At 42.8% G+C, this 14,757-nt stretch overlaps 1 protein-coding gene across 1 annotated transcript in view; it reads right to left on the bottom strand.

The window, feature by feature from the left end:
- Positions 1-9,785, bottom strand: part of LOC105934556 (protein unc-13 homolog A) — a 47,190-nt gene extending 37,405 nt beyond the window's left edge. The window contains exons 1-4 of the mRNA XM_036138060.1: positions 9,406-9,785; positions 2,473-2,502; positions 2,181-2,280; positions 13-130 (exon numbers count right to left, since the gene is read on the bottom strand). Of these exons, the coding sequence (XP_035993953.1) occupies positions 13-130; positions 2,181-2,280; positions 2,473-2,502; positions 9,406-9,427 (270 nt within the window). The 5' untranslated portion in view covers positions 9,428-9,785. The remainder of the gene's footprint in view (positions 1-12; positions 131-2,180; positions 2,281-2,472; positions 2,503-9,405) is intronic.
- Between the last annotated feature and the right edge of the window lie 4,972 nt (positions 9,786-14,757).

Here is a 14,757-nt window from a genome sequence, read left to right as displayed (position 1 = left end):
GTTATGGCCAACCTCATTTGACTGCCGGATGCTGTGGAGGGGAATCCACACGGTGCCGACCATGGTGTCCCAGATTAACCCCTTGTTCCACACCTCCACGGTCAGGCCGAGGTCCAGGCGGTTGATTTCACTGCAAGAGACAAACACAAGCAGAAAATTCTAAGATTTCAAGAAAACTAAAGCAACTTCAATTTCTCTTGTCTATAAGTTTTAATAGTTTAAAAGACTGGCAGGAGAAAAACATCCAATATTTCCCTCAGAAATAAAAGAAATCTTTGGAAGGTTAGAAGCTTTTTTGGTTCTTCTGTATATCTATCTAACAACTTTAGCTCTTTTTAGTTGAAATAAAAGTTGTACATAAAGAACACCCTTAACAGTGGAAGTAATATTAACTTGTTTTAGGATGATTATTCCGTGTTAGCTTCCCCAGATGTTATAATACCCTTCCACTCCCAATTATCCATAACACCCAACAAAATACACTGAAGCGTGTGGTTCTAATTACATACTTCCATATCATCATTATTATTACCATCTAATGTAGAACAGATTACTGGATCAATGTGTGCTTCTGTGCTTTTTTGTCTGTCTTGTTGTGTCTCTGCTCTGTCTTCTCTCACCCCCAGTCGGTCGAGGCAGATGATCGTTCATACTGAGCTCGGTTCTGCCGGAGGTTTTCCTTCCCGTTAATGGGGAGTTTTTCTTCCCACTGTCGCTTCATGCTTGCTCAGAATGAGAGATTGCTGCAAAGCCATGTACAATGCAGACGACTCTCCCTGTAGCTTTACGCTTCTCCAGGAGTGAATGCTGCTTGTTGGGACTTTGATGCAATCAACTGGTTTCACTTATATAGGAAATTTTTTGACCAATCTGTATAATCTGACCCAATCTGTATAACATGATTGAACTTGACTTTGTAAAGTGCCTTGAGATGACATGTTTCATGAATTGGCGCTATATAAATAAAATTGAATTGAATTGAATTGAATCATTTTTGTACTTTTTTTTTAAAAGATCAGAATCAGAATCATAAATACTTTAATAATCCCAGAGGGAAATTACAGTTTTAGGCACTTCTTCCATTTCAAAACTATCCTAGCTCACACGGCAACCAGAACTGCTTGTAGGTTGTACTGTGACTAATATACAGGCCGATACGTTAGGAGCAGGCCTACAACAATCTAATATAAAGCCTATATTAGACAGCAGAAGGAAGGATGGAAAGTGATGCAGCGAGTGATGAATAAGGGGAGGGAAGGAGAAGGTGATTGTATCGCCTGCCTGCAGGGACAAAGAGGAAACTTTAATTAAGGAATAGAGGGAGTAGACTTCCCATATCACTGTTCCTCCTGTTTTTTTCTTCTTTAAGAGAAGTGCCCGTTTGATTTAAGGCAGTGACCGAGGAGGCCGAGTCAGTTTGAGGGAGAGCACGAGTCCCTTCCTGTAGCCCAAAGATTACATAACACGGCTCCACTGATGCAACCCCAGTACAATGCCGCACGCCTCCAAACATCATCCAGATGCAGAGGACTCCGCAGTAATCCTGCCTGCTGCAGCCCACATCCCGCTAAATGATTCTCACCCCTCGCCGCCCATATGCCGCTACACTGACAACACTGAATCATCCTGCAAGCCACATATCTGGCGTTGCGTAATAGTAGCACCTGCAACGAGATACCATTCAATATCTGTGGGAATCTAAGCTGAAATAAAAAGATCAGAAGAAGAAGAAACTGCAAAATATGTAGTGTAGAGAAGAAAGCTGCAGAGAGGGAGGGAGGGGTGGGGGGGTGGGATGATGGGGTTGGTACAGAATGGGGAGAGAAAGAGGTGAGGCTGAGATGAAGATGAACGGGCTGTGTGCAGGGGAAGTGACAGAGGAGAGGAAAGAAGGGGAGGAAGGGAGCCAAGGCTGAGAAGGAGGATGGGAGAGAGAGAGGCAGCAGCACCGGGGGAGAGCAGATGAAAAAGAGCAGGAGATAGCTGACGGAGAGGAAGAGCTGCGAAGGAACAATACGGGGATAAAGTGGCACTTAGGACGAAGAAGTGGAAGGAAAGAGCGAGGAAAGCTGATGGAAATCAAGCAGTTGAGCAGCGGTGTGGAGAAAAAGTGGATGATGGGCGAATGAGCGGAGGCTGACGAGGAAGGTGTGCGAGGGCGAAGATGGAGAAGGACTCACAACATGAAGTCCTGCTCCCAGCAGGGCAGGTTGCCCCTGACAGCGATGGTTGTGCTCTTCACATTTTGCACCTTGAGAGTCACATAAGTGTTGAACTTTTCTGCAAGGAGACAAAGATGAAAGAGAGGAATGATAAAAAAAACCCAGATGGAGAAATCTGTAATTTTACAATGGGGTAAACATTCTGCTAACAGACGCAAGGGCTAACTGTTTGCTAACATGAAACGCACACATAACACGGACGGCTCCCTCATTCACCTCCTCCTATTATTTCCATGTACCTAGGTCTTACCTTGGGCTCCATCCAGCTTGGCTTTCTTCACTGTGGGAACACAGAGAGAGAGAGGGAACATGGTGACACACAGGAACACCATCTGTTTTTATGCTTACGTGTCTTCTGTTTTTACACCCAGAGGACAAACCAAGGAGATCTGCAACATACTAAAAACAGCAGTCATGTGGGACATGGAAGCAAAAGCGTCTCCATTAAAGTAAATAAATAAGGCTGATGGTGGCCAAATGGTATGTTTATTTAAACCCCTATAACCTTTTCACTATTATCACATTACAACTTTGTGGTGTTTCACTGGACTTTTTGTGACAGACCAACAGCAGATAGTCCTCGATTGTCCAGTTGAGTGAAGGGGTTTTCAAAATGTTCTTTACAAATAAAAACCAGAAAACTGTTGTAATGCCTTTGTATTTATTGTCCTCTTTAGTTCTGATACCCCTAAATAAAATCCTCTGCTGCCAGATAATACAGCTGGTTGTAATAAAATATTGAAATAAAATCTGGTATTCATGGAAGAGTGACAAAAAGGAAGTCATTGTTTGGGGAAAAGAACAAGATTAAAGGCCCTAACCCTGACACCAAACACGTGAAGGAAGGCGCTCTGGTCAGATGGGAGCAAAACCTTTGTGTGTCAAACGCCATTTGCAGTCATATTCAATAAATTAGAACCTGGGTTACAATGAGGCTCATTTGCCAGAATAAAAGTAGAAAATAACAACCTTTAAGCAAGTAATAAACATACTTTTCTTTAAGGCCCCTATTACTGTATCAAAAATGCATTTTTTAATCTTTTTGATGTTATAAATGTGGTGTTTTCATTATATGTAAGCCAAAAAAAAAATCATCGCTATTAATATAAATAAGGGCTTTAAAGCGTCAGTCAGTGAGTGATTTATCTATGTTTTAATAATGTGTTTACCTTAGCTAATTGGGTCACCTGAAACATGTTGACTTCTTGATAATATTCTAGGTTATTGAATAGGACTGTATATGAGGTAGAATGCAACGCATCGCCTAAAACACGGCGGTGGCAGCATCATGCTGTGGGCACGCTTTTCTTCAACAGGGTTAGAAATGCTGAACCATATGGGGGGGGGGGGTGTTAGGTGGTGAAAAGTGAAGAAGTTACAGGGGTATCAATACTTTTAGGACCCCTTTGTGAAAGTTGTCATATTATTGTACAACTGCTACCATCAAACCTCACACAACAGATAAGAAAACTTGCAGACGTAAAGAGAACAAAAACGAGTTTTGGCTTTAACTGCATTGTGAGATCTCTTTTAAAACCTTGTATTTTTAACAATAGCGAAGCATATTACTGAAAACGATAACTGCTAGCTGCATACATGATTTAGTTTGTGCAAGATGACTTATGAGGAAAGAACAAAAGACCACATATTCCTCCCTCCTCTCTGCTTTACTGTAATGGTTCGTTCCAGTGCTCTAAACTCCCTCTGTGTACTTTGGCATCTTGTCCAAATCATGCATGGGTGACTATTGTGTTTTACAGCTCAAACAGCCCATTCTAATATTGGGAAAAAAAACTGAACTGACAAATATATTTTCATGAAGGTGCATTTGGCCCATACTAAGCAGCTCATATTTGACACGAAACTTCCGAAACGGGCTTATTTTTCCATCATCGCAAAGAGGCACAGGTCACCAAGAATACTCGGTATTACGTAAGAGTGGGCGAGGAATGCAAACGTTCAGTTATGCTAATTCTGACTGAAAGTACGACGCCTCTTTGGCCCTGATGTTTCTACCACTGAGCATGACACGTTAAAAACACGGATCTGAACGTGCATCTTACTGTACAGAAACAACATGCAGCACTTATCTCGTATGAACCATTCCTCTTTAGAGGTTTGTCATTCCGTATTTATTCCACACATTTGGTGCAAGACGTGAATTGTTTGGGATTTATGTAGGAGTTTCTCTGCTTTCCTCGCATTCCCGTTTAGGTTAGCGAGTATCTGCCCGTGGGTTTTTCTGTGTGCATTGTAAGCCCAGGCTCCCTCTCCGCAGCGCTCTTTTTTTACCAGCTGTGACGTAACTGGCACATGCATTTTTAATGCTCCACTACCCACTACTCTCAACCACGACGTACACGCCAGGAGGTCCACAGACACGCATGCACCCACTGCGGATGGGATGTGTGCGTGCATCGCATGCGCGTGTTTACAGGATGGCAAATAAAAGTTGTCTGCGGCGTGTAACAACACCTAAACCGTTCTAAGCTCTGGAAATGGAGCACAAATCGTAGCTTCACTTCCAGTTCTCTTACGCTCCCAAGTCCTGCATCATGACCAGTCGCCATAGTAACAAAATGTAAAGCGTAAAGCACAATTGCCCTGAGTCAGCGAGACCCTTTCTCGTTTCCCCAAGCCTCTTTTCTTTCTTCTTTTTTTTATGTAACATGTGCAAACCCAACACTGCATGGCTCCTGCCAGGCAGTCTCATCATGGAGTCGGCTGCTAAATGCTGTGGCTGGCTATTTTCTGTGCAGCGGCAGCAAGGATGGAATGAAGCAGTCGCTGCTTTCACTCAGGCTCAGCACCCCGAGAGAAGCTCTCCATGTTCTCCCCGAACAAGACGTCCAGACAGAGGAACAGCAAGGAGTGTGTGGTAAAATTAGTCAGACCCCTTGAACTTATTTTTACATCTCAGCAGCAAACGCCGAACCTAACTGGATGATTTGGGGATTTTATGTGACAGCGGTGCATAATTATGAAGTTTAAGGACAATGATGCATGGTTTTTAAAATTCATGTAAATAATACCATGAGAACGATAGCAAGTCTCTGTATTCAGTCCCCTTAACTCTGAAACCCCTTAAATAAATTCCAGGGCAACTCATTTTGCTTTCAGTAGCTCCCTAATTAGCAAACAGAGTCAACCTGAGTACGGTTTGATCTGATTGTAAATGTCCTGTTAGCTTATAAAACAATATCCGACAGACGCTGTTCCAGCCTTCGTCCAAAAATGGAAAGGTTGTGGTACGACTGCAGACCTGCCAAGACACCAAGCAGAGTATTAACCATAGAGGCGGCCCAGAGACCAGTGGTTACTCTGGAGGAGCTGCAGAGACCCACGGATCAGATGGGAGAATCTCAGTCATGCACTCCCCCAATCTGGCTTATATGGAAGGGTGGCAAAAAGAAAAACATCGTTAAAGGAATGCCATCAGGGGCTTGGAGTCAGCCTTGGAGGCGACACAGCAAACTCTTGGGTGTTCTGGTCAGATGAGTCCAAAAAAATTAACCTTTTTCCTCAGCAGAGACAGGAAAGTCGATCAGAGTTGATAGGAAGATGGATGAAGGGCAGTGCTGAAGGAAAACCTGCTAGAGGCTACAGAAGAGTTGAAGGCTGGCCTTCCAGAAGTACAATCTGCTCAAACGTCCTAGTCAAAGTTCAGACCCACGTCCAACCGGGAATCTGTGTGAAAACCACTGCACACTTTTCAGATCTTAGCTAGTGAAGAAAAACAGAAAATCATGCACCCTTCTCCTTTCCCTTCACATTTATGCACTACTTTATGTTGGCCTAAAATCCCCAATGAAACACGGTGAGGTTTGGGGATGCAATGTTAAAAGATATTAAAATGTTTAATATGAATATTTTTGCAAGCAACAGTATATTTCCGTCAAAAACGGAAACATACATGAAATATGTCAACAGAAAGTCCAAAAGTAGTCAATAAAAGTAGCTGAAGTCCATTCAGGACTCGCATATTATCAGCGGGTTCCTAAGCTAAAACCAAGAACTGTAATAGCGTGTCAAGAGAATAAACAAAATGTGGGTTACAGGTGAGAATCCTGGAGTCAAAAAAAAAAAAAGAAGAAGAAGAAATCAAAGCTACAAATTTGTTTTTTTAGATTAAGTGATACTGCCACTGACCTGAAACACCGGCAGTAAAAATCCTGCGTTAGCTTCATTCACAAATGACCTCCAAGACAGCAGAGACTGACTTATGGGGACTGACCGGACACTGCCAAGAAAACGGGGGAATGGAGCAGACCCTTCAGCCTGAGCTGTCAGGGGAGGACAGACGAGAAAAAGGGGGCGAGCTGACTTCAGCTGTTTCATGACACGAGGGAGAGGGATGCCTCCGTTCAGACAGACGGAACCTCGTTCTGAGGGATCACGTTCACACGAGAGAGAAGCCGCTGACTGAGACGTCAGGCTTTGCGTGACTTGAGGCGGGACTTCAAAGTGGGGAGAGGTTGCCAAAAAAGTGTTTGAGATTTAACGTGCGCCTGCGTCTGAAATCTGCTTGGCTGGCAGATGTGCCAGCGCTGTGCCTGATCGGGAGGCACGACGTGCCGTGGAGGCCAGAAATAGCTCGAGTCAGGTGAGCATGAATGATGTGAAGCGGAGCAGGAAGAAGGGCCCTCTGCCAAGCGCCGTAGTCTGCAGCAGCCGGGGCTTTATGAATGAATGACTCTCGGGGTCTTAATGACATCTGGGAGTGACTCAGAGCAGGGACAGTCAGTGGGTGGAACCTGGCGGGACAGAGCGGGGGTGGAGCGGCGTCTATTAAACGGCCGGATGTACAAGCGCATGACCAGCAGGCGGCTATAAAATTCTTATTGATTATTTAATACAGATTGTTTCTGTAATGATCATTAAAGGGTTTGAAGGATCGATAGCGCTCACAAGCAAAAATGGTAACCGTTTTGGGATTTTATGCACCGGACGAAGCGTAATGTGTAAATAAGAGCTGCGTGCGAGACAGAAAAAAGCGATTGAGAGGAACCACAGTCATCCGAGGCACTATTATTAGATACAAGTCCATTTCTTCCAGCCTTTCTTAGCTCGCTACTGGAAAGTAAGGAAGCGGATTTCGTTTGCCCGAGGTCAAACTCATTCTTGTTGCCTGTAATGGCTTTTTTTTTTTTTTTTTTTTTTTTAAGTACCTGCGCCATATCCATTATTTCCACCTGATCTTTCATTTTTAGGACAAGTCATGATAAAAAGGTGGGTTGTGAAAAATGTAAAAAAAAAATAATAAAAAAAAAATTCCCATCTTAACAATCCTAAACTGCACAGAGAGCTTTTCAACTGCCTACAATGACCCAAGACCTGTTTACAGCCTTACAACAGAGATGGAAAAATGGTAGCATCTTTATTTATTTTTTTACTGAAGATGCTGTTCTGATAAATAATCAACTAATGAAAACGTTTCTGTTGCTTCTCTTTGGATTGGCTCAGCTGAAAAGAGGCATTTCCTGACCAGACAAAAGACTTAGTTGGTGTCACTGAGGTAAAGCCAGGTGTTAAAAAAAACGCTACAATTTTCAGCATTACAACATTACGCTACTGCTTAAAGTCCCTTTTGTTTTTGGGTGACAAGAGTTTTTTTCCACCCCCCATAGATGCACGGAACATAGATTATCACAGCTGGTCCCTTTCCCCACTGCTGATCAGCTGGATGAAATAAATATACTACAGAACTTACCCATTGTCTATGAGGGGAACATCAGCACAATATTTGCATCACGTTTTCAAACGTTAACAAAGCATTTGTTGATGCCCTCGTGGAACCGACCTTGGAGAAACAGCTCGAAATGTAAAATTAGCAAAAATATGTAATAATAGGACGGATAACTAACTCTTATCACAATTATATTTTTCATGATGTCAATTAAAATATTATAATTACCCATCCTTACCTCCCAGTGTCCTATCTCATTTAAATGTAAGTATAATATTCTGAGTAACAGTTTATTCTGCATTTTTTGCTCACCTCAATGAATATTAATAAACATTATTACAACTATTTTTCATTTTTTTTCAGTTTTCAAATAACGGTAATTTGATAATTGTACAGATTTAGGTCGTAAATGCATGTGGAATTACGCCAACCGTTATCAGTAACTTATAACTTGAATTGCAATATATTTACAAGTCAGGATTATTTTTTTTTAGGGGTATTTAACTTAAAATGTTTCTCTTGTAGTCACTATATCCTGACTCTGCTGAAAGTGAGTCCAGCTGCCGCTTGTCCATATGCGATTTACCTACACAGCAAACACAGATCTGAGCAGTCGTTGCTGATTCAGCTCCTGATCTGTACAAGAAAGTCCTCAGAACGGCTGTGGGAGAGAATATCCCAATTTTAGATCTCTCTCCGCCCTTTATCTGTCCTAAACGTGGACCCCCGTCACGCTCACCTCGCCAGCAGAGGCTTATTCATCCCACTAGCAAGAGGCAACAGTGTCAGCATCATCAAGTGCATTTTGGGAGTGCGGTGGGAGGGGGTGACGCAAGGCTTTCTAGGGGAAGACGCGGAGCTTTTGGAAGGGGTGGGGCGGGGTGGGGTGGGGGGACTGGCGGGGGGGATCCACAGACGCGCACCTCCTGCTGCCAGTAAAGCAGAGCGGCACGGGGGAGCGGTGCGCGGTGCGCTAGCGGCAAGGGAGCGGTGCGGCAGGGGCTTTTCCTCGTCCTCCTTCTCCTCCTGCCCACGCATGAATGAGTGGATGGTACGCGCGCGCGCGCGCGCGCACACACACAGACACACACACACGCGGCAGCCGCAACAGTACTAACAGCCCCGGAAAAGAAACAGCCGCCGGTCATGATACTACTAGCTGATAATTTTGCTATTCCAAAAAGAAAAAAAAACATATATATATATATTTTAATTTTTGGACATGACTCTAAATTGAAAAGGGCATCATTCCGTGAAATGTTGAGAGCCTGCTGTTAAAAGTCTCCCGTCATTAAAAAGGCGTTCGGCTCTGCCGTGTTTTCTAAATGACTACTCAGCAGAAAGCCTCTCGGGCTCGGACAGCACTTTTTCCAGGCAGCTGACAGCCCGCAGGCTCCGCCAGGAACAACTGGTGCAGTTAAACCGTGAGCAGGTAACACTTCAGTAACATCACACACACGCGCGCGCGTCCGCGGTCCTTTTCTGTCGTTTCCTTACCTCCCACACACAGCAGGGACATCTCTGAAAGCGTCCCCGGCTGTCCTCTACTTAGTGCTCCGAGGTTTGTTTGGTCAGTCCTTTTTTTTAAGAGTCTTGGCCACAGGAAAAAACTCAAACCCGACAGAAACCTTTACCCTGAATGGTAACAGCGGTAATAAATTGGCACCATCTCAGAGAGGCTCGTCTGTCCTTCTGCGGGACTGTTGCTCTTTTAAAGACGGGGTAGGACACGAGAGTGGATTCCTCGCCCCCCCTCTGCTTCCTCCTCTGCATTGCCTCAGCTCTCCGCCGCTGCTCCTCCTGCGCGCACAGCCATCTTGTTTCAGCAGCATCCACCGGGCTCCGGCGCGAGGACAACTCCCCCGTGCCTCACCGCCCTGACGTCACGGTTGATGAGGAGCAGGCAGAGACGAGGAGGGGTTGGGGAGGGGTGGTCGGTCCTCCAGAGGCCTGCGGGGATGTACGGAGGACGGGATGGGACTGTATAACAGCATCTTGAAGAGGGCAATGCACTGTAAAACCTGACTCTTAAAAATGTACAAGCAACCGGGCAAAAAGTCAAGAGTCAGTGTTGATAAAGTTCACCATTACCAAGAACTAGTTCCAAGTTGAGTTCATGCTGGTGAAAACCGAACTAATTTACATTGCTGTGAAAAAGTATTAGCCCCCTAAGAAATCTTAGATTTTGATTATTTGTGAGTGTTGTGTCTCTTAAACCAGGCAAGACAAGTTTATTTGTAAAGCACATTTCAGTGACGAGACAATTCAAACATGAACATAGCAAAGAAAGAAAAGAAAACACAAAAGCTGCTACAATTCCACATTACAGTGGAATTGTAGCAGCTGGTCAACATAGAAGACAAGTTGGACTATAAACTTCAACATTAACATTTAATGGCAACTCTAAACAAATAGGGTTTTAATCTTGATTTAAAGGAACTCAGGCTTTCCGCACTTTTACAGTTTTCCGGGAGTAAGCGGAGCATAGGAACTAAATGCTGCTTCTCCGTGTTTGGTTCTGGTTCTGGTTCTGCAGAGAAGACTGGAGCCAGACGACCTTAGTGGTTTGGAGGGTTGATACACTGATAACAAGTCTGTGATGTATTTAGGTGCTAAGCCATTCAGGGATTTATAGACTAACAGAAGTATTTTAAAGTCTATTCTCTGAGATACAGGGAGTCAGTGGAAGGACTTTAGAACTGGGGTGATGTGCTCTACTTTCCTAGTCTTAGTGAGGACGCGGGCAGCAGCGTTCTGGATCAGCTGCTGCTGTTTGATCCACTTTTTAGGCAGACCTGTGAAAACACCGTTGCAGTAATAAATTTGACTAAAAATAAATGCATGGATTAGTTTTTCCAGATCATGCTGAGACATTAGTCCTTTAATCATGGAAATCTTCCTAAAGTTGATTGAAGGGCAACCTCAATTGACCTTGGAAATGTTTGGACCCTTGGTGATGATCAAGTCTAAAACATGTCCCTGTTTGTGTGTTTGCTGTTTAACATGTTGAGTCAAACCAAAATGTCACTTTCGTTTCCGTCGTTGTTGTTCACTGTTGGGAATAATGGTCAGAGTTGTGTCAATCCCATATTCTGCATTTACCTCCACGTTCACCTCATGTCGGTGGATTTTCATCTCCATAATATACATCTGTAATTTATATATGTTACATATATAAATTACATTATCTATCTATCTATCTATCTATCTATCTATCTATCTATCTATCTATCTATCTATCTATCTATCTATCTATCTATCTATCTATCTATCTATCTATCTATCTATCTATCTATCTATCTATCTAGCAGTGGCGGCTGGCCCATAGGGGGCGCTCGGGCGCTGCCCTCCCTAGATGTGGAGGGGAAAAGTCAAAATATATATAGATTTTAAAAGTATTATTAATGTCAGTTTTTACTTAATAGGACGTGGCTACATGTAATAAGAATTATTAAAACACTTCTACTGATTGACTCTATCATTTAACAGTGCATTTCCACCAACAGACGTATCATATCTCTTCTTCTACACTTTTGGGGCTGTGACCACCATAGACATATATAAAGATCTTATATTATGTCTATGGTGACCCATGGCTGTGACTCAAGGAGCCCTACAAGTGTAGCGAAATAACCAATCGTATACTGTTGCTAGGGAAGATTTATAAATATTTGGCCAATCAGCATTGCCAAAATGAATGGGTTTGGGGCTCCTGGAGTAGTAGCCCTAGCTGCACAGTGATAGGTGCACTTCACGCATGACGTCACAAGCTACATCCGTGCTACATCCGGGTAACGGTGGTCGGCAAAACAGTACTGTTTTCGCTTACCAGCGTGACAAAACGGGTGAATTAGAGCGTACTTTTAGTTTATTTTTGGAATATAAACAATGCCTACGACTTGTTGTGCTGCCGGTTGCACACAAAGGCATTCCAAATCGTCGGATGTACGTTTCTGTCGTTTACCGAAGAAAGAAGAAAGAAATGGATAATTTCAATGAAAAGGATGCAGGATGCCAATCGACTGGGGCAGCCATCATATCATGACAGGATTTGCAGTCTACACTTCATCTCCGGTAAATACAACTTAATTTTGCACTAGTCATTGTTCTACTTAAATCATTATATAAATCAAAAATTAGGATACATATTTAAGTCAAGACGTAAACGTTTGTTTCGTAATAATATACGTACATGTACAATGTATGCAAACCCTCTGGCATGAGTCTGTGAAAAGGATTAATATGACAAAAACACCAAAATAATCCTTTGTGAACAATGTTTTTTTTATTAATTAAATGCTTATTGTGGAATCGTGGTAATTTTCCGACTTTTAATTTAAATGCATGTACTGGGTTAGGCAGGGAAATCTATTGGCCAGCCCCACCGATATTCTTTTTCACCAGCCGCCACCTTAGCCCAGACTGCTTTGATAGCTACCTTGTTGCCTTTCTCTTTCTTCACTCAACTTTCTATGAATGCTTGGATACAACCCTGTGAAGAACCAGCTTCTTTTGCAACAACCTTTTGTGGCTTACCCTTTTTGTGGAGGGTATTAAATAATGTCTACTGGACAGCTGTGCAGTCAGCAGTCTTCACCATGATTGTGTATCCTACCGATCCAGACTGAGACAATGTACAGTGGGGCAAAAAGTATTCAGTCAGGCAACATGGGCTTTATTCTCTATGGGGTTGAGGTCTCGAGACTGGCTAGGCCACTCCAGGACCTTGCAAGACTTTTTACGGTGCCACAACCTGAGCATTGTGTTTGGGATCATTGTCATGCTGGAGGACCCAGCCATATTCCATCTTCAATGCTCTCACTGACAGAAGGAGGCCTTGGCTTAAAATCTCACAACACACACACCCCTTCGTTCTTCCCTTAACACGGATCAATCGTTCTTGTCCCCTTTGCAGAAAAACAGCCCCGAATCATGTTTGCTTCACAACAGGTATTGTGTTCTTGGAATGCAACTCAGCATTCTTCTCCCAAACACAATCAATTGAGTCTGTGCCAAAACGTTCTATTTTGGTTTCATCTGACCACATGATATTCTCCCAATCTTCTGGATCATCCGTATGCTCTCTGGCAAACTTCAGACAGACCTGGACCTCTACTGGCTTAAGCAGGGGACACGCCTGGCACTGCAGCAGGATTTGAGTCCCTCTTGGCATAGGGTGTTACTCATGGTAGCCTTTGGTCCCAGCTCTCTGCAGGTCATTCATCAGGTTTCTCTCTGTAGTTTTTTTGCTCACCGTTCTCATGATCGTTTTGATCCAGGATGAGATTTTGCGTGGGGCCCCATATCGAGGGAGATTATCAATCTTTCTGTATGTCTTCCATTTTCTTCCAATTGCTCACACAGTTGATTTACTCACACCAACCTGCTTGTCTATTGTAGATTCACTCTTCCCAGCCTGGGGCAGGTCTACAAGAGCTGGAGCTGTTCAGGTCCGTGAACAGCTCTTTGGTCTTCGGCCGTGGTTGAATTTGGAGAGGGACTGTTTGATGATGTGTGGACAGGTTTCTTTTATACAGATAGAGTTCAAACAGGAGTCATCGATACAGGTAATGAGTTGAGTACAGATGAGTTACAGGTCTGTGAGGGCCAGACATGTTGCTTGTTTGTGGGTGACCAAATCCACCATAATTTACAAATGAATTCTTTAAAAATCCTAAAATGTGATTTCCTGGATGTTCTTTTCTCATTTTGTCTATCATAGATGAAGTGTACCTATGATGAAAATTACTTATTAGGGTGTGATGCCATGAGTTTCCAATATTTAGAATTTTCACAAACACTTAATTTTCTGTTTTCATTATCTGTAATCCCTAATCATCAAAGTCACAAAAAAAAAAATAACGATCTGAAATATTTCACACTATATGTAAGAAAATCTAGACAAGAGTTTCACTTTCATTTTTTAGGTGCCGTCCTGATTCAACACACCTGAATCAAAATAAATTATTTCTTATGGGACCTCTGTGGAGCTTGATGAGATGCTGAGGACTGAATTCTCCTCCCCTTCGGCTGTTTGGAGCATCTAAAACATGTAGGACAGCTCTTGATGGCACTTGAACCATTTTGGAAAGAAGAATGAGGAGATCTTTCCCATGTATACACTGTATGTGCAAAGCTCTTACAAACATGGGTAAAAGGTGTTGAAGCCGTCTGCTTCCCCGGGTTCGTTAATTCGTTGTGCAGGACTTTAAAATAATAACTCAGCCATGGACGCAGAATTTCAGTTTCACCTTTTGCAAAAGGGAGAGATGGTACACCTGCCGATTCCGGGCAACAACTCTGTCTCTCTCCCGCTCAGGTTGGTTTTTATTAAAGTTAGAACATAGATTATACAAAGTCACACAATGAATGACGCACACATCCTATCGCTATCTTACTCCCTAATAACTATCTTCCCTCATTATTTTTTCCAGCTGCATGTGAACCGGAGTTTCTGTTCTTTTCCACTGCCTCGGACTGGCCTTGAAAGTTCTCCTGATACTCATACACAGAACCTATTCACATTCTCTTCTTCTGATAAACAGACAAGCCTCAAAGCAAATATATTGCACATTAAAAGCATGTTATACCTTCATAAATGTGTACTAAAAAATTAATCAAAGTTAATACATTCCACAAAGGCAATGGTGAAGGTAGTTCCTGCAAATAATTATTTATTTAAAATAAATTAAAAACTGCACATCAATTAATTTTCACTTTAATTTTCTGCTCTACCTTGTGTTCATCTATTGCATAAAATCCCTCGTTAACATTTGTAGCTTTAATGTGACAAAATGTTTAAAAGTTTGGAATGTTGAGACACTGTTTACCAGTTGCTTTTTATGATAG

This window comes from Fundulus heteroclitus, chromosome 6, assembly GCF_011125445.2.
Source record: "Fundulus heteroclitus isolate FHET01 chromosome 6, MU-UCD_Fhet_4.1, whole genome shotgun sequence".
NCBI classification, from domain to species: domain Eukaryota; kingdom Metazoa; phylum Chordata; class Actinopteri; order Cyprinodontiformes; family Fundulidae; genus Fundulus; species Fundulus heteroclitus.
The sequence above is the reverse complement of the archived record's forward strand: the minus strand, read 5'-3'. Positions and strand labels throughout refer to the sequence as shown.